The sequence below is a fragment of the Pseudophryne corroboree genome, chromosome 5, assembly GCF_028390025.1.
Source record: "Pseudophryne corroboree isolate aPseCor3 chromosome 5, aPseCor3.hap2, whole genome shotgun sequence".
Classification (NCBI taxonomy): Eukaryota; Metazoa; Chordata; class Amphibia; order Anura; family Myobatrachidae; genus Pseudophryne; species Pseudophryne corroboree.
In genome coordinates, this window is record NC_086448.1 from 699,856,324 (window position 1) to 699,874,574 (window position 18,251).

Sequence of the window (18,251 nt, forward strand, 5' to 3'; positions counted from 1 at the left end):
AGTAAAGACACACTTGTGCAGCCCTCCAGAGTCCTGTGGGGTTATGCACGCCAGGTTCCACTTTACAAACATGCATGAAGCCCTACATATGGGGCCAAGGGACGCTTTTGAAGGCCCCTTAAAAAATTATGTTGCCCAACTCTGAGTAAGAATGATTAGTATGTCAGTACCCAGTGTGTAGCAGTCTATGGCCCTCATTCCGAGTTGTTTGCTCGTTGCCGAATTTCACTATATTGCGATTAGTCGCTTACTGCGCATGCGCAATGTTCGCAGAGCGCATGCGCTTAGTTATTTTACTCAAAAGTTAGGTATTTTACTCACGGCATTACGAGGATTTTTCTTCGTTCTGGTGATCGGAGTGTGATTGACAGGAAGTGGGTGTTTCTGGGCGGAAACTGGCCGTTTTATGGGTGTGTGTGAAAAAACGCTGCCGTTTCTGGGAAAAACGCGGGAGTGGCTGGAGAAACGGGGGAGTGCCTGGGCGAACGCTGGGTGTGTTTGTGACGTCAAACCAGGAACGAAACTGACTGAACTGATCGCAGTGGCAGAGTAAGTGTCGAGCTACTCGGAAACTGCTAAGAAATTTCTATTCGCAATTTTGCAAATCTTTCGTTCGCAATTCTGCTATGCTAAGATACACTCCCAGAGGGCGGCGGCCTAGCGTGTGCAATGCTGCTAAAAGCAGCTAGCGAGCGAACAACTCGGAATGAGGGCCTATGTACTAAGCAGAGGAGAGGGAGAAAGTACCAGTCAGTCAACTCCTTACTGATATTTTGCAAACACAGACAGTAACATGGCAGTTAGGAGCTGATTGGCTGGTACTTTATCTCTCTCCACTTTATTTATCACGAATTCTACAGTTTGAATCTATTATAATAAGATACCAGATGAAAAGGAATAAATACATTTTACTTACACAGCTCCGTCAGTTTCCAAAACACCTATGCTGGGGAAGCTAAATTCACTGACCCCAAACAAGCTCTGTTATGTTTTTTGCACAAAATGCGTCTATGGGGCCGATTTCTCACAATCCATATCTGAGGACGCGGATGTGTTTTGATAAAATCTGCCCAATTCGCAATGCGATTATTGACTACATTGCATGGATGTATCAATAATTGCATGCAGGGACAGAGCTTGCAAGGAACCTCTGTCACCATTTTTCACATTATTTTAGTAAAGAAGTGAATAAATCTGCCCCTATGTGAATGTATTATATACGGGTGGTCTTCAGTTTGCCGGCTGTTGGGATCCCGGCGCACAGTATACCGACACCGGAATCCCGACACCCGGCATACCGACAGCTTTTCTCCCTCTTGGGGGTCCACGTCCCCCCTGGAGGGATAATAGATAGCGTGGTGCTCGTAGCGCACCACCATGCCCGCAGCGCAGCAAGCCCGCAAGGGGCTCATTTGCGCTTGCCCAGCTGTCAGTATGCCGGCGGTTGGGATTCCGGTGCCGGTATGCTGGCCGCCGGGAGCCCGGCCGCCGGCATTCCATACTACACCCATTATATACTATGTATAACATGCATTTTACAAAACCATCATTCCCCTTCTAACCTTAGTTAAGATAGGATTGGAATGTGAATGAACAGTGCTCCCATCCAGAACTGCTTGTATCTAGAGACATACAATGCCTAGCAGCAGCTTTCTCCAGGATTAGATGAAGCGGTGGGAGGTTCATTGATGTGGCCAAGCAGTTTGAGAGGATTATCTTATTTTTAATGAGTGAAACCTGGCTTTTATGTGTGAGTGAAACCTTTGAGTATTATAGCAATCTTCTTATGGCCCTCTCTGTTAATTCTGTGGTTCTCACCGTTGAGTTGTGCTAATATTTACATTGAGAACCTTGTGGCTCATACACACAGGTACTTGCTGCAGCTCTTATGGTACCTGACACACGAATTCTGATTTGTTCAGTGAATGCTGCCAGCAACAGTGCTGCTTTATTAGGAATCAGTGCTGAATTAAAAACAGGGTGGCCGAGGTTGTTCCCAGGGGCCCTCACACATCACTAAATCACCAGTGTGGGGGGCAAGGTGGTATAATGTGACCTTGCAGGGACTACAGTGTGTTTAACACATTTGCATCACTAGGAGAATGTCAACTATATATTTTTAATAACATTGCCAGTATATAATTTTGACAATTTTATTGGTAAGGGCCACAATAAGTTAGTTTCCCCGGGGCCCCCCAAGTCATGCTATGGTCTATCAGGGATTCAGCACTTGCTGCCTGTTCGGAGCAGGAAAACGCAGTGCAGAGTTGCCTAGTCGTTATATATATATATATATATATATATATATTTATTTATTTATTAGCAGTTTCTTATATAGCGCAGCATATTCCGTTGCGCTTTACAATTAGAACAACAATTATAGAACAAAACTGGGCAAAGACAGACAGACAGACAGACAGACAGACAGACAGAGGTAGGAAGGCCCTGCTCGCAAGCTTACAATCTATAGGGAAATAGGCATTGATACACAAGGATAGATGCTACCTATCACATAATGGTTCCCCAGGTTGCAAGGTTCTTAATGGGTTGTATATGATATGATCACCCAGCAATGTTGGAAGACAAAATGTGAGTTTATGTGGACTGTACAGAGGGGATGTAACTTGATAGAGAAGCTGTGAAGGTTATGTGTGTGGGTCTGAAATTTGGTAGGCTTGTCTGAAGAGATGAGTTTTCAGAGAACGTTTAAAGGTTTGGAAACTAGAGGAGAGTCTTATTGTGCGTATATATATATATATATATATATGTGTGTATATTAATAAATATATATGTTATAGGTTCTGTGGCTGATTTTAATCCAGGTCAAATGCAGACTTGGTCAGCCAGCCACAGAACCTGTGTAATTTATTAGTGTCCCAGTTTGAAGGGATAGTATTTTAAGCCTAAACATAGATCATACTTACCTACTTTCTGGCAGCCCTCTCCGGGAGAGAGCTGCCAGGTCGGCTCAGTGGAGGGGCTGTCCGGGACAATGACGAGAGGAGGGGGCGGGGAGAAGGCGGAATGGGGCGTGGTGGAGGAGGGTCGGAGGTGGTACGAGGGTGGGGTTACATTGACACCGCGTTTAAGCCACGCCCCCGCTCTGTAATGCCGCTATAACCATCATTTTACAGCAGGGGGGGCGTGACGACGATGACGCGATTCTTGTTGAATCGCGTCATCGAGTGTCCGGACCACCCACTTTACTCTCAAAGTGGGCGGCCGGGCAGGTGGGAAGTGAAAAGTCGGGAGACTTGTCTGCTCTTCCGGGGGGACGGGAGGGTCACCCAATTTTCGGGAGCCTCCCGGCCATTCCGAGAGAGTAGGCAAGTATGACATAGATATGACGTTGGCCTTAATGCCCTGAAACTCACCTGACACCCTACGGTCTTGTGTGGGCTAGTTTAGGCCTCTCTACAGTGTATGAAAGCAAATTGTGAATTTATAAAATTATTTTTGTTAGTCAGCTGTGGTGATTAATATATTTGTGTTAAGTAATTTATATTTAACAATAAAGATTTCCTTTTACACAAAAAGAAAAAGAAAAAATAAATAAATTTACATTTCATGCCTTTCTTCAAATTTAGGTTATTACTTAATTTAAACTAATTTAAGGAATTAAGGAAGTTTTAGGAAGACGCTTTTATTTTTAGATTTGTATTTCTTTGGCCCTGTTTTATTTTATTTTCTTTCTTTTGTCATCTCACTGACAGAAATCACCCACACTGATTCCTAACCCACACTGTCTAATAGTGATGGATATTTCTCACTTAATTAGTTCTGCTTGCTTGTCTGATTCAGGTTAATGTTGCATGTCTAAACACTGCTTTGCTGAATGTTCCAGGTGCCAAACTGCTGATCATATAATGAACACTGGGCAGTTTCTTTTTTAAAGGCGGAGGTAGACTATAATGTATTTCTCATAACATTTCTCCACGCTTCATATACACATATAAAGTGTGCTAGCTGAAGCAAGATATTCCAGATACAGGCTTATAACTATTGTATTTTTTTCTTACATATCTTTTGCAATGTGGAAGAATTATTTTCTATGAACTGTCTCTAACACGTACATTTAGCTAACCACCGTGTCCAAGATTTTCTTGTCACATCAGATTATAAATCTTCTTGAATGACAAGCACCACAGAATCTCGGGAGGGAAATGACGGGTTTGTATAGACAGCAGAGAGAGACTTGGGATCATATGCGGCTCAGTAGATTATGAATAGAGCGGAGTTTCTGCCAATGCTGATTGATGAGAAGCAGCTCTGGAACTTTGAGCTTCATACAGTGCTAAACCTGATCATCGATACTGTCAGTCAGTGCAAGGGCCGCACTCGCAGCTTTTCAACACAGGCATAGAATTAAATTGGCAGAATTTTTTCCCCCTTCTCTGAGTCGTTCAAATGTAATAGCTACCTACCCACTGGAGGTCATTCCGAGTTGTTCACTCGGTAAATTTTTTCGCATCGCAGCAATTTTCCGCTTAGTGCGCATGCGCAATGTCCGCACTGCGACTGCGCCAAGTAAATTTGCTATGCAGTTAGGAATTTTACTCACGGCTTTTTCTTCGTTCTGGTGGTCGTAATGTGATTGACAGGAAGTGGGTGTTTCTGGGTGGAAACAGGCCGTTTTATGGGTGTGTGGGAAAAAACGCTACCGTTTCTGTGAAAAACGCGGGAGTGGCTGGAGAAACGGAGGAGTGTCTGGGCGAACGCTGGGTGTGTTTGTGACGTCAAACCAGGAACGACACTGACTGAACTGATCGCAGATGCCGAGTAAGTCTTGAGCTACTCAGAAACTGCACAGAGATGTATTTTCGCAATAATGCAAATCTTTCGTTCGCAATTTTAAGAAGCTAAGATTCACTCCCAGTAGGCGGCGGCTTAGCGTGTGCAAAGCTGCTAAAAGCAGCTTGCGAGCGAACAACTCGGAATGACCCCCTCTGTAATTATAGTTGCTTATTTCCTTAACTAAGCATTTCTTTATTTATATCTAAAGTGAGCCCTCAATTGAAAACTAATTAACAAAAAAAATTGATTTGTGCATTGTGGAATTTGTTTTTTGTTTTTTTGGGGTTGGTTACACCGGATGTAAGGATTATGTATCACCATAGAAGTTTAAAGTGTTTGGGGCCGATTACTGAATGCAAAAGAAAAATTGTGCTTTCACCAGAACTGACATACTGGGGGGAATTCAAATAATTGAAAAGTCAGTTGAGTGTCTGTTTTTTCCTATCTAATAGACATGAAAAAAACAGACACCCAACCGACGTTTCAAACATTTGAATTCCCCCCACTGTATGTTTGCTTCACTTTATGAACTACCCTAGAAAAATGTTAGACCCCCTGATTACTATGGGTTGCAGCAACTTTCTTGTGCATCAGTTTTCATCAATGTTCCCAGTATGTACTGCTTAAGTGCATATGTTAAATAGGAGGCGGGGTCACCAGCAGAAAATAGTGTATAGCTGCCTGGATGCTCCAGATGGCTCTGCACACTGCAGGATGCATGCCTGGAGTATCCTGAATGCTTGGGGCAGCAGTAAAGCAGCACTACTGGTCACAGGGAACCATTCCAGGCACCCTACTAACCAGCTGCAAGGACCATTGGCCAGTGACAGTGCCAACCCAAGGGTCCTGCGCCCTTGGCAATGGCACCACTCGCACACCGCTCCCAATGGTCACACCCCTCCCAACGGTTCTGGGTAAGTGCTGATAATATAATAGTGATGACACCTACTCTATACCCCTTTCACATCGCCAAAACAATACCCCTTTCACACCTCACAAATAACCCGGTATCGACCCGGCATATTGCCGTGTCGACACGGGTCAGCGGGCGCTGTGAAAGTGCCATAGCCAAAATCCCGGGTCGCCTGACCCGGCAATTCAACTGGGGAATAAATCAGTGTTATTCCTGGGTTGAATACTGGGTCAGTGGCAGCGTAAAGGGGCTCCCGGGTCAATGCAACCTGGGACCCATTCACTGCAACAGGTAGAGGCGGCGCGAAGATGATCTCATCTCCCAGCTCCGCCTCCGCCCCTGCTGTCGGCCCACCCCCGCCACTATGGCAACCCACCCGGCATATTGCCGTGTCAGGGAAGCCAACACTAGTATTCAATGCCGGATCCCACGTGATAAGGACCCGTTTCCAATTCCCGGGTGGTATCCGGCATTGGCGATGTGAAAGGGGTATAAGTGAATAAGCCTGGTCGAGCAATCCTGCATTTCAACCCGGGTTAAAAGAAGGGTTAAACAAGTGTCGGACCCGGGGTCGTTGTGCAGTGTGAAAGCCTCTGACCCGGGATATTCAACCTGTGTCTCAGAAAAAGGTGCTGATTGGCTGTGTATATGTCTGCTCAGAGCAGCCCCTCCTTTTATTTCCTTTGAAACCTCATCAATGTGAGCCAGAAAAGTCCATTTTAAATCACATCACAGTGTTTAACATAGGTGATCCGGGTTCAGTGTGAAAGGCACTAACCCGGGAATAATCCGGGTCGAAACTGCAATATGAAAGGGTCTGAGCCTGCTCGGACCCAGGTCGGACCAGGGTTTAAAAGCCTGGTCCGACCTGGGTTTTTTATCTGAATGCGGTACAAGTGTACTAAGGGGTGGTTCAGTCGCAGAGAGCTGTGCAGATACTTCGTTAGACTTCTATTTTCAACTGGCGCACTGCATTTTGGGAGAGTTGCGTGCGGCTCAGAATCAGGTTATCTACACTTTCTTCGGAATCAAGTGACCCGTCTGCTCCCAGTTCTCTTTATAAATTTGTTTCTACAGATACATCATATAAAATATTAGTCTATGAAAATATATATTCTACTTGTGAATGTTATGTTCTCATGTTTTGTTGTGCTTGTTTCCCTTACTCCCCATTGTGTAAGCTATGCCTCTAGCTAACCATTGCAGATAATTATTTACTGGCCTGCTCTGGTGCAGTTCATTTATGCTTCATCGTAATGCATGTAAATTTATGCTGGTATTAATAGGCATATTAAAGCATGAAATGACTTTCTAATAATTTTGTTGCAGCCACGGGATTGCCTACAAATAGCAGAAGCGACACTGGCCCCATCTGTTTGCGGGGAAGACACCGGCAGACCGACAATGAAGTATTACTGTTTCACACTCGTTTTCTTATTACTGGATATAGAACTGCCTGCAAGTTATTGTTCAACTCTAAAAGCAGCCAGATTCAGAGGACGTATACCACCGGACAGGAAGAATATTAGGCCGAATATAATTCTGGTTCTCACAGATGATCAGGATGTGGAGCTAGGTGAGGTGTAAACATTTAGAAAAAGTGTGTGCATCAGGTCTGGTCACTCCTTATATTGTTCTGACAATCACAGCTAACGAACATTTCTGAGAGCTCATTTTGAATGAATGATTTCATCATACATGTGTACAGGCACTTTAGTGTTTTGTATATTGTTTTAGGTATTTCTAGTGTAGTTCTATAGTGTTTTGTACAGTGTAATGTTTTGTATACTCACAAATAAATGCAATAAAAGGGACTAAAATACTTTTACTGACATACTTTTTTTAATGTAATAACAATATCGCATACATTTTGTTAACATCTGTAAAATGTTATAAAACGTTCCTTTACTATATTTTACATTGTATTTTATTGTCCTTGGAGAGTTGAGCATATTTTTAAGTATACAACATACTGACCAACAATATAGCAAAGGTGATCAATCATCATATCAAATTAATGCATGAGATCCACAGTGGGCCTTTATAATACAGTCTGATGATTAGTGTTTTGTTGTTGCATCTATATATAGATGTGTACTCTTACATCCTTGCTGCAGTCACGCTAAACAGCACCTCAATTCGCGCCATGCAGCGCCTTTTATTGTGTATTTTTCTGCAAAAATGCGTATTAGCCACAAAATAATGCAATAGGATACACAAGCAGCTCCTGCTAATTAATATGATATGCGGCATGCCTATAAAAAATAGCAAAAAAAGACATTCAGAGCTACCGAGTCACATGGCACTCATGCGTTATGTGTAACGTGACTTGTAGCGCACAGAACAAAGATATAAGAGGACACATCTGTACAGTATTTGCAAAATAATAGTCCATTTTGTGTTTAGTGCGCATGCTGAAACTCCACCATTCACTTGCAATTTCCACCATGAAATATGGTTTCAGATAATCTCCACAATGCTTAAAGCTTCGGTCATTTCTAGTGTTCCCCTATTCTATCATTGTATTGATGTGGTCCATAGGATACATGTCAAAGGTTTAACATTTTAATATACTACAGGTTGAGTCTCCCTTATCCAAAATGCTTGGGACCAGAGGTATTTTGGATATGGGATTTTTCCGTATTTTGGAATAATTGCATACCATAATGAGATATCATGGTGATGGAACCCAAGTCTAAGCACAAAATTTATTTATGTTTCATATACACCTTATACACACAGCCTGCAGGTCATTTAATACAATATTTTTAATAACTTTGTGTATTAAACAAAGTTTGTGTACATTGAGCCATCAAAAAACAAAGGTTTCACTATCTCACTCTCACTCAAAAAATTCCGTATTTCGGAATATTTGGATATGGGATACTCAACCTGTATTTATTTTCTCAAATTTTTTATCCTTCCAATTGGAAACTGATAAAAAAAAAATTCCAACTTTGAATCTGCACCCAAAATATTAGTAAAAAAAGATAATTGGTAATTAAACAGTTTCTGCATATTCGGTATGTAATCGAAAATGATTTCTTTTATTGGAATTAATTTATTATTATGTACTTCTGTCTTTAAGTTATTAGAGAGGGTTTTTACCAAGATAGAGATTTATGACTTTAATTTTAGAGGAAATGGGCCACCTGCAAAAATCCACAGATTGGAAAATTGGGAAACTTTATTTGATGCCCCTGGTATACCCAATTCACTTGCAATGTTCCTCAGCCATTTCAAACCAAAGGTTACATCCTTTTTATCCACTGAAAATCAAGACTTTAACAGTTATGCAGCTTTCTCATTGGCTAAATTGTTCTTCTTAATAGGTGATCATCCTTAAGGAGCTGCTAACTTGTAATGCTTATATATAACTTAATTTTACTGTCAATTTTCCTCAGGGTCCTTCCCACAGAAATACCAGAATCAGGCATATCGTTCAAAAAATCCTCCAGTGTGTACCTAGCTTTAGCCCTGCCTACACCCCTTCTTGCATGTGATGTTACTGGGCCATTACATATACAGTATATCTGAATGTGGGTAAACCAGAAGGCCCATGTAAGCTGGCAGTTGTTCAGTCTGTGTTGTGCTACTTGTGATACTTGGTTCCTGTAAAACAAATACTGGAAGCTATTAGTACAAATTCTATTAATCTGGGAGCAACAGGAGTCTATTAACAGCTCAGTGTTACCAATTTCTTTCAAGAAAAATAGGGACTGTCCAGGGATAAAAAGGACAATGAGAACCCTAGTAGTCAGACAATTGGTAGGAAAATTGAAGAAACTGAAGGGAACGCATACATATACGCTTTTTTGAAAGATAGAATTATGCTTAGGTAAAGTTATTTATTAATCTGGGGGAGTGGGGGGGGGGGTTGCACGTGAATGACTTAAACATTAGCAAAGAGTATTATTTATTTCAGGTTCGTTGCAGGTGATGAACAAGACCAGGAAAATTATGGAGGAAGGAGGTGCTAATTTTGTCAATGCCTTTGTGACCACTCCTATGTGTTGTCCGTCCCGCTCATCGATGCTAACTGGGAAATATGTCCACAACCACAACATTTACACAAACAACGAAAACTGCTCCTCTCCGTCTTGGCAAGCCATGCACGAACCACGCACCTTTGCAGTATATCTTAATAATACAGGATACAGGACAGGTCAGAGGCTTTATTCAATCTACTATTGATATTGGTTTGTAAGCATGACTGTATAAAAATATGTCATTTGTATGATCATAATTGATAAGAATAATGGTCTCTACTTTACTTTTCATTGGTGGATTGGGACTGCAATTTCCCCTAGCGAATGGGACTTGCCTCCCCGACTGATGGGGACAACCCTGCCCTCAAATCGGGGCTATCTCATGAAAATTGGGATAGTTGGGAGCTACTGTATACTACAGTGTGATGCCCTTTGGCAGTCATTTTGTCTACAAAATACTGCAGGCAATTGTTATTACCAAACTGGAGAAAACTATTATCACTGGAGAAGTGATAAAGAAGTGATAAGTGGAAAGTGATAACGCACCAGCCAGTTAGCTCCTGTCATTTTTTAAACCCGAAATGATTGGCTGGTGAGTTATCACCTTCCACATATCACTTCTTTATCGCTTCTCCAGGCTTAATACATCTGTCCAATTGGGTCATATAGTAACTTATATGATCACCTATAAATGAACCAAAGTTAACTATTTGTAAACTGCAACTAATCCCCCCAATTCATTATCCTGCTAAATGTAATCTGAAGTCATAACTAAATAAGGAAGCAACTTGTGCATCCACTGAGCTTGTCTGCAAAATCCCTTGTCCCCCACTGTCTCCGTCTTGTCCTGAACTTTGAACCCACCACAGAGCTTTCATTCTTGAAGAGATAACATTCATCAGCGAAATCTGCATTCTGTCATTTATTGCATCAATGGTTCCCTTGGTACAATATTGCAAGGGGCATTAAATAGACCACTAAGTATTTTCACTGCTGAATAAAACAGGAAATTCCTTGCTAATTGCAAATGGATTTACATGGTTTAGGCCAGCATATGTTGTGATCTAAGCCGGTATTCATATAATATTGTTTGTATTTCATTGGATTCGGTTTAAAATACTTGAATTAAAAAATATGATAAGGAGTCAGTCTTTGTAATATTTATAGAAAATAGCTTTCTTTTAGATAATCTCTAGGGGCCTTTGCCAAAAGTGTTTAGCGGAAGATTTATTTAAAAAGGAACAAGTTTATTTAAGCATTAGAGAACGCCACTGTCCTGTGAGCTTTTAGGGATGAATTATTATTATTATTTTTGTTTGCGATGATTTAAATGAGTAAAATGCTTAAAATCCCATCAAATCTGGAACATAGGCCACTTTATTTTAAGACACAGTGAAGGCTTTCATAAATATATATTCAACAGTGACCAAACTTGGGAAAGTTTTGGGTGTTTAATATTGTATCTACATTTACCATGCAGAAGTAGAAGCTGTGTTTATGCTATCCGTCCTTTCAGATTATTAGGTAGTACATAATAACCTGGTTCTGAGTCGCACACATAATCTAATGCAGCAGCGTCTATTAGGGGCTGCCCGGCTGCGAGTTTATGTGAATGATATACAAACACCAACCCAGATCCCGATTAAGGCTATGGGGGGACCGGTGCACTTCAGCCCTAAAGAGGTAGATTCATTTTATATATATATATATATATATATATATATTATATACACACACACACACACACACACACACACACACACACACACACACACACATATATATTTATAAACAATGCAATATAGCCAGCCTTGCTTGCCCAGGCTGCTGTCTGCTGAGACAGGAGATTGAGAGCTCATTCCTCTGCCTCTGGTCTCCTCTAAGCACCAGGCAGCCTCTGCTGGCTCCACATGCTGCCAGGGATCAGTCTTTTCCTCCTTCCTGCAGCCTGCGTGCACAGCCAATGACTGAACCGCAGGCTGCAGTTTTAACCGCTGTTGGCGCTGCGGGGAGAAGGGAGCGCATCAGCACCGCAGAGCGGATCGTAAAAGCGATCCGTTCTGTGGAAGGAGGCCCATTTTAGAAAGGGGGGCCATTTTTAGCGTCCGTACACACTGCAATACTGATTGATGCCATCTTATACGCCATCTTTAGTGGCAGCATTGAAAACTGCACTAGCCTTATGACGGGTGCAGTTTCTCTGTCTGACTGTGGCTTCCTATTGTGGTGGCCGAGCTGATGTGAATGCAGCTGCTTACATTGAAACTCCTGTAATACGCCCACTGAACAGATCATTTTTCCATGCACTACTACTAGCCACCTCCCAGGAATGCATACTACTTTTCTGCCACACTTCTGATGGCATCTGCATTGATTGTAACAGCTCCTTGTCTGTACATTCAGAGCTATGCGTGTGCTGTAGAAGGTTTCAGAACTTTTCACACAGTTGCAAATAATCACTCCTTTACATCAACCTGGGCATTCATGTGGGTGTGCCTTACTGAATCAGGCCCTATAGGATTCCAATGAGAAGGTCTGGGAGCAAACACTAAATAGTATGAGAACCCACTGGGTCTTGGGCATGAGTAAAGAACCCCATGTAAAGGTTCATATACTCTGATATTGGTTACCAATCCATGAGTAGTCCACCTTATTGGCTACTGTGTTTCCTGGTGCTCAATCTTTAACATAATTTTTTTTTAAATATATTATTATTTATTACTATTATTATTATTACAGAATTAAATATTGCACTGCACTATCTAATGATATAACATATACACAGGGATTTCACCTACCCCAAATGGTGTATAACCACTGAAGAGCATGAAATGTAATGTGATCACTATTTTACTTTAATGGGATTCTGGCCTGTGAAGAGGAGCATGTTCTTACCCCTTGTTTATATAGTGTATGCCTTTCCTTTGTGCAGCATTTTTTGGAAAATACCTGAATGAGTATAATGGAAGTTATATTCCCCCTGGATGGAGAGAATGGCTTGGGTTGATCAAGAACTCCCGCTTCTATAACTATACTATGTGCAGGAACGGATACAAGGAAAAGCATGGATTTGAGTATGAAAAGGTAATTCATTTGCCATTGGCAGTTTATTTGGGTGAAAACTTGGTTGCTGTACAGTCATACAGAAAATCTCACAATCATAAAGGAAATGTCATTGTGTCCGAAACAAGATAATTGTATATGGGGTTGCATTGAGTTCATAGCATACTTACTTACTCTCCTGGAATGTCCAGGAGACTCTCAAACCTCCAGTGGTTTTCCCAGGCCCTGGGAAGCTTAGGGAAGTCTCAGGGCCCCACTGGCCACCCCCGTCCAGTGAAATGCTAGTCCGGACAGCTTGATGATGGGATTCCCTCTGAATCCAGTGTGAACCCATCCCCCACTCTACAGTTCCAAGTAATTTCATCATTATGGTGCCTTACCCATTACATTGCCCACTGGGCTGCGCAACACCTCACACACCATATGTATGATGGGGTGTCATGGCAAATCCCGGCGGTTGGGGTGACCTACCCCGACATCCCAAATTTTAGAATGCCGACAGGGGACGGGATAATTAATTTACCCCTCTCCTGCCACCTACCCTAACCCGTCCGGGGTGGCGGCTTGGGCAAAGATAGTGGGGGTGGTGGGTACGGCTAAGTCACAGGGGTTGGCGGCTAGGGCTAAGATTTGGGGGGTTGCGGCTACAGCTAACCCCCCCTCTATTGCCTAACCCTAACACCCCCCCTATCCTGGGCCCTATCCCTACCAGTCACGCCTAATACTTGCCTTCGGGATGTCGGCTCGGCAGTCGGTGTTCCGGCTGGGGAATGGTGGCACACTGCATGCTGTATCAGGACAGACAGGCCATCCTCAATTATCATATAGATATTTTTGTGTGAGTATAATAAGTGCTCTAATGGGTGTTTTTTTTCTCTTCACTAAGTGGTAAAAACCTGAAGCAGGGAAAAGTATGTGAAGAATGTATGTGAAGTGGAAAGCAGTGGCCTGTGATATAACACCTCCACATTTTCATAGTTAAATGATTCTCAAAGTAACTAAAGACTAATATTTAATGATACATCATACATACAGAATTGTTGTTCATCATTGTCTAGTATGTCTTCATAAAATGTAACTGGTGTTAATAATACAAAGAATAAACTATAGTGTACAGTAATGATTTCTAATTATATATTTATTTTAAGATCTTTACTTTAGATACAATCCAGAAGATATTTCTTTACTTTGCTCTCAGGAAACACTTATAAGTCAGGGGTATGGGATCTCTGTTATACACAGCCTCTTTGTGTATATAACTAACAGTGTGACAGATGCTTCTCCAAAATCTTTCCATACAGGTCATAAGTCCCAGAAAACCTCTGCTGCAGGGGTGGTTAATGGTGGCCTAGGGGTCACATGAGGTCATCAGTAATGTGTCCTTAATCTTCCTAGAAGCAGCAGCATATAGCATTTGTAGATATTTTGAATTAGTTAAAATGTATACAATCCTATCTGATAGTAATCTGCATATTCAGAGAAACCTGAAGTCTGAGGCTCTAAAATATATCACCTTGTGAACAAGATACCACTGAATTATGTGGGGCGGCCCATACATCTATGGCCCTGATTCCCCATTCTGCCGATCCAATCTGCTGAATAGCAGAATCGCTGAGTCTAGGAAATCCAACATGTTGGATTTCTGCGATCCCCCAAGCCAGCTGTCGACACCAATTAGTCACAGATATATGGGTTCCATTAGTTGGCTGATATTTTTCTACATGTGTGGGAGTCCACTACAACATGACATTTATTGTAGTCCGTAAATGAATGCACTTTCAGATATGGGGTGTCTATAAACATAGGGAAATAAAGAGTAAAGCTGTCCATTTACACTCGTTCCTCCATATTTGTCTCCTCTTTAACACTTTGTGAGATCTTCAGTCGGGGGTGTGCTTGGATAAGGAGTCTGAGTGGACTCCTGTTACAAATGGTAACAAGAATAACCATTAGTGTTACCACCATGTGGACAGTACTCCCTCCCCCACTCTGCAAAAAATTCATGAGCTCTGCTATAACTTTATAACAAAGCTGTATTGTATGCAATAATCAAATATTATAAATGACGCCACTCAGCTACAAAAACAGAGCATTGTAAATTGCTATCTGTACATTAGTACATAGAGCCATAGAAACCATCTGGGTTTCCTGTTTTATCTGTATAACTCTAATCCAATTTATTGAGGAGATTACAAGCTAATTATTATTATTATTATTATTATTATTATTATTTATTATCTGGTCAGTTTGGTGGGTTATTTTAACTGGATGGATGCACAGACTCACATTTTCCATTAATATAATTAACATCAGGCCGGTCTATGTTACATGTTGGATACCAGGGTGGTTGCATGGGAAACATGGCTTTATTGCCCACTCCTTAATGTTTTTATATATTAGATTATATATATTTCCAATTCAGTTCAATGCTGTTGACATGTGACCCCATGCTAACATGGCATGTCTGTAATGCAATGAATAGGTAGTAGAAAGCCAATACAATCTATATACACAAGAGGACGACACAGAACAGGGAATGATACATACAGCATAGGCAAACGCAGGGGGGATTCTGGTTGCCTGGAAACCCCCATTCTCTTGGCAAGTGGCTGAAATTATGACAACAATAGCAATGGTATATAATACGATTACTAGAGCTGCTGCCACATCATGCAGGTTTAGAGGCAGAACTGCTGCAAATGCCCAGTGGTAGCAGCTTCTTCTACCAAGTTTGCTGTGTGTGGTTCTGAGTCCTCAATCAGTGCACTGGACCCGAGAGTAGCTACCAGGAAGAAGAGACAGGAGCCTTACCATGAGGTAAGAGAATGCTTAGAAAGTGCAGTAGAAAGTGCAGTACTGGTTCCATTATGTTTGTGTATTTATTTATTTATTATAATATGTTTAACTTGTTCCTGACCACTTATCTTATTTATATTATTTAAATATGTTTGATACAGTTTACACTATAGACCATATTCTATAGTAGGGGTGGGCAAAATACCGCCCGCGGGCCGGATGCGGCCCGCAAACCGATCCTGCTCGGCCCACTGCCTCCCACCAGCAAGCAATGACAAGCGGCCCGACCAGCTGAGCTGCTTGTCATTGCTCTGCACTGCAGTACCTCCAAGCTGCCAGCGGCGCCTCTCTCCCCTGCTGCTCCTGCTGCTGCGTTGTAGCAGCTTCCTCCTCCCGCCTCCAGACTCCCCAGTGACAACGGCTGTGTTCAGCCGAAAAGGGGGCGGGGCTACGTGCCGATGAAGGGGCGGGGCTACACGGGACCTCAGGGGGCGGAGCTACACGGACAAGAGCCAGACTGCTACAGATCCATCCTTCCTGCCACTGCCAGCCAGATCAGTAAGTTACTGGGAAAAGTGAGTGAGAGAAAGTGTGTGTGTGTGTGTGTGTGTGTGTGTGTGTGTGTGTGTGTGTGTGTGTGTGTGTGTGTGTACTTGTGTGTGCGGGCAGTGGCGTCAGACTGTTTTTAGGTTGGGGGGAGAGATCTTTAGCTCTCGCTATACCAAACCCTCCTGTGTTCTGTCACCATGTCACCCCCCCCCCGTGTTCTGTCACTGTGTCACACCCCCCGTGTTCTGTCACCGTGTCACACCCCCCGTGTGCTGTCACCGTGTCACCCCCACCGTGTTCTGTCAATGTGTTACACCCCCCGTGTTCTGTCACTGTCACCCCCCCGTGTTCTGTCACTGTCACCCCCCCGTGTTCTGTCACTGTGTAACCCCCCCGTGTTCTGTCACTGTGTCACACCCCCGTGTTCTGTCACTGTGTCACCCACCTGTGTTGTGTCACTGTGTAACCCCCCCGTGTTCTGTCACTGTGTCACCCCCGTGTTCTGTCACTGTGTCACACCCCCCGTGTTCTGTCACTGTCACCCCCCGTGTGCTGTCACCGTGTCACCCCCCGTGTGCTGTCACCCCCACCGTGTTCTGTCACTGTGTCACCCCCCCATGTTCTGTCACTGCGTCACACCCCCCGTGTTCTGTCACCATGTCACCCCCATGGTGTTCTGTCACTGTCAACCCCACCGTGTTCTGTCACCGTGTCGCCCAGAGGCGTCACCGGGTGTGGTGACACCCGGAGCGCACTCTGTACTATTACCCCCCCCCCCCCGCTCAAGCCGTGTGGTGCCCAAAAAGGGGGTGCGGCTTAATTTAAAAGGGGCGTGGCCTGGTGGGTCTTTTCTCTTTCGCTCCGGGGGCATGTCCAGCTTCCCCGAAGATGCTGGCTTCCCTCGGAGACTGGACTGTGTGTGTGCCGACTCTTATCTGTGACCCCTCGCGTTCTGTCACTGTGTCACACCTTTCCACAGGGGCCATAAGACACTGGATAATTTGCTTGCTGCGCAATAATTATCCTAAATAAAATGTTAATGTGTAAAAGGGGACTCTACCTGCTTTAATGTGTAAAAGGGGGCTCTACCTTCCGTACTGTGTAAAAGGGAGCTCTACCTGCTGTAATGTGTGTAAGTGGTGCAATTTGAATAATGGAGACTATTGTGCAGCCTAATACAAATCTGTATTATTTTTTGTCCACACTCCTTCCACATGAAGCCACGTCCCTATATTTTTGGCAAGTGGGGGGAGCTGCTATTTTGTGTGTGGCCCTCGGATACTGACAGGAAATGTCAAGTGGCCCCTCAGCTGAAATAATTGCCCACCCCTGTTCTATAGTGTTACTTATTAATACTGTATTCCATGTTCTGCAGAGTAGGAGATTGTGGATCACAGTCGGAAACCCCCCTCTATAAATCCTGCGTTTGCCACTGTATAGTAACTTCCACACTGGTGTCACAATGCTCTGTGGATTAAGGGGGATTATAACTCTCCTGTAGATTGTAACAATATATAGATACAAACCATAAAGTCTGTAATAATGTTAATGATGTTAATGTGCATTCATAAATTACATTTCTCTTACGTCCTAGAGGATGCTGGGGACTCCGTAAGGACCATGGGATAGACGGGCTCCGCAGGAGACATGGGCACTTTAAGAAAGACTTTAGATCTGGTGTGCACTGGCTCCTCCCTCTATACCCCTCCTCCAGACCTCAGTTTGATACTGTGCCCAGAGTAGATGGGTGCACTTCAGGGAGCTCTCCTGAGCTTCCTGACAGAAACTATATTTGTTAGGTTTTTTATTTTCAGGGAGCCTGCTGGCAACAGACTCCATGCATCGAGGGACTGAGGGGAGAGAAGCGGACCTACTTCTGTAAGTTTCAAGGCTCTGCTTTTTAGGCTACTGGACACCATTAGCTCCAGAGGGAGCCAGAACACAGGTCTCACCCTGGAGTTCGTCCCGGAGCCGCGCCGCCGTCCTCCTCACAGAGCCGGAAAATAGAAGCCGGGTGAGTATGAGAAGAAAAAGAAGACTTCAGAGGAGGCAGAAGACTTCATGATCTTCACTGAGGTAACGCACAGCAGTGCAGCTGTGCGCCATTGCTCCCACACACCTCACACACGGCAGTCACTGTAAGGGTG

The 18,251-nt window shown here is 43.3% G+C and overlaps 1 protein-coding gene across 3 annotated transcripts in view; it reads left to right on the forward strand.

Moving 5' to 3' along the window:
• Positions 1-18,251, forward strand: part of SULF1 (sulfatase 1) — a 150,358-nt gene that overhangs the window by 61,434 nt on the left and 70,673 nt on the right. For 2 of the 3 annotated variants that reach the window (XM_063923881.1, XM_063923883.1), the window contains exons 3-5: positions 7,037-7,283; positions 9,633-9,872; positions 12,629-12,780. In XM_063923881.1, the coding sequence (XP_063779951.1) occupies positions 7,112-7,283; positions 9,633-9,872; positions 12,629-12,780 (564 nt within the window). In that variant the 5' untranslated portion in view covers positions 7,037-7,111. Of the gene's footprint in view, positions 1-7,036; positions 7,284-9,632; positions 9,873-12,628; positions 12,781-18,251 lie in introns of those variants that run through there. The other variant, XM_063923882.1, reaches the window with a different exon arrangement.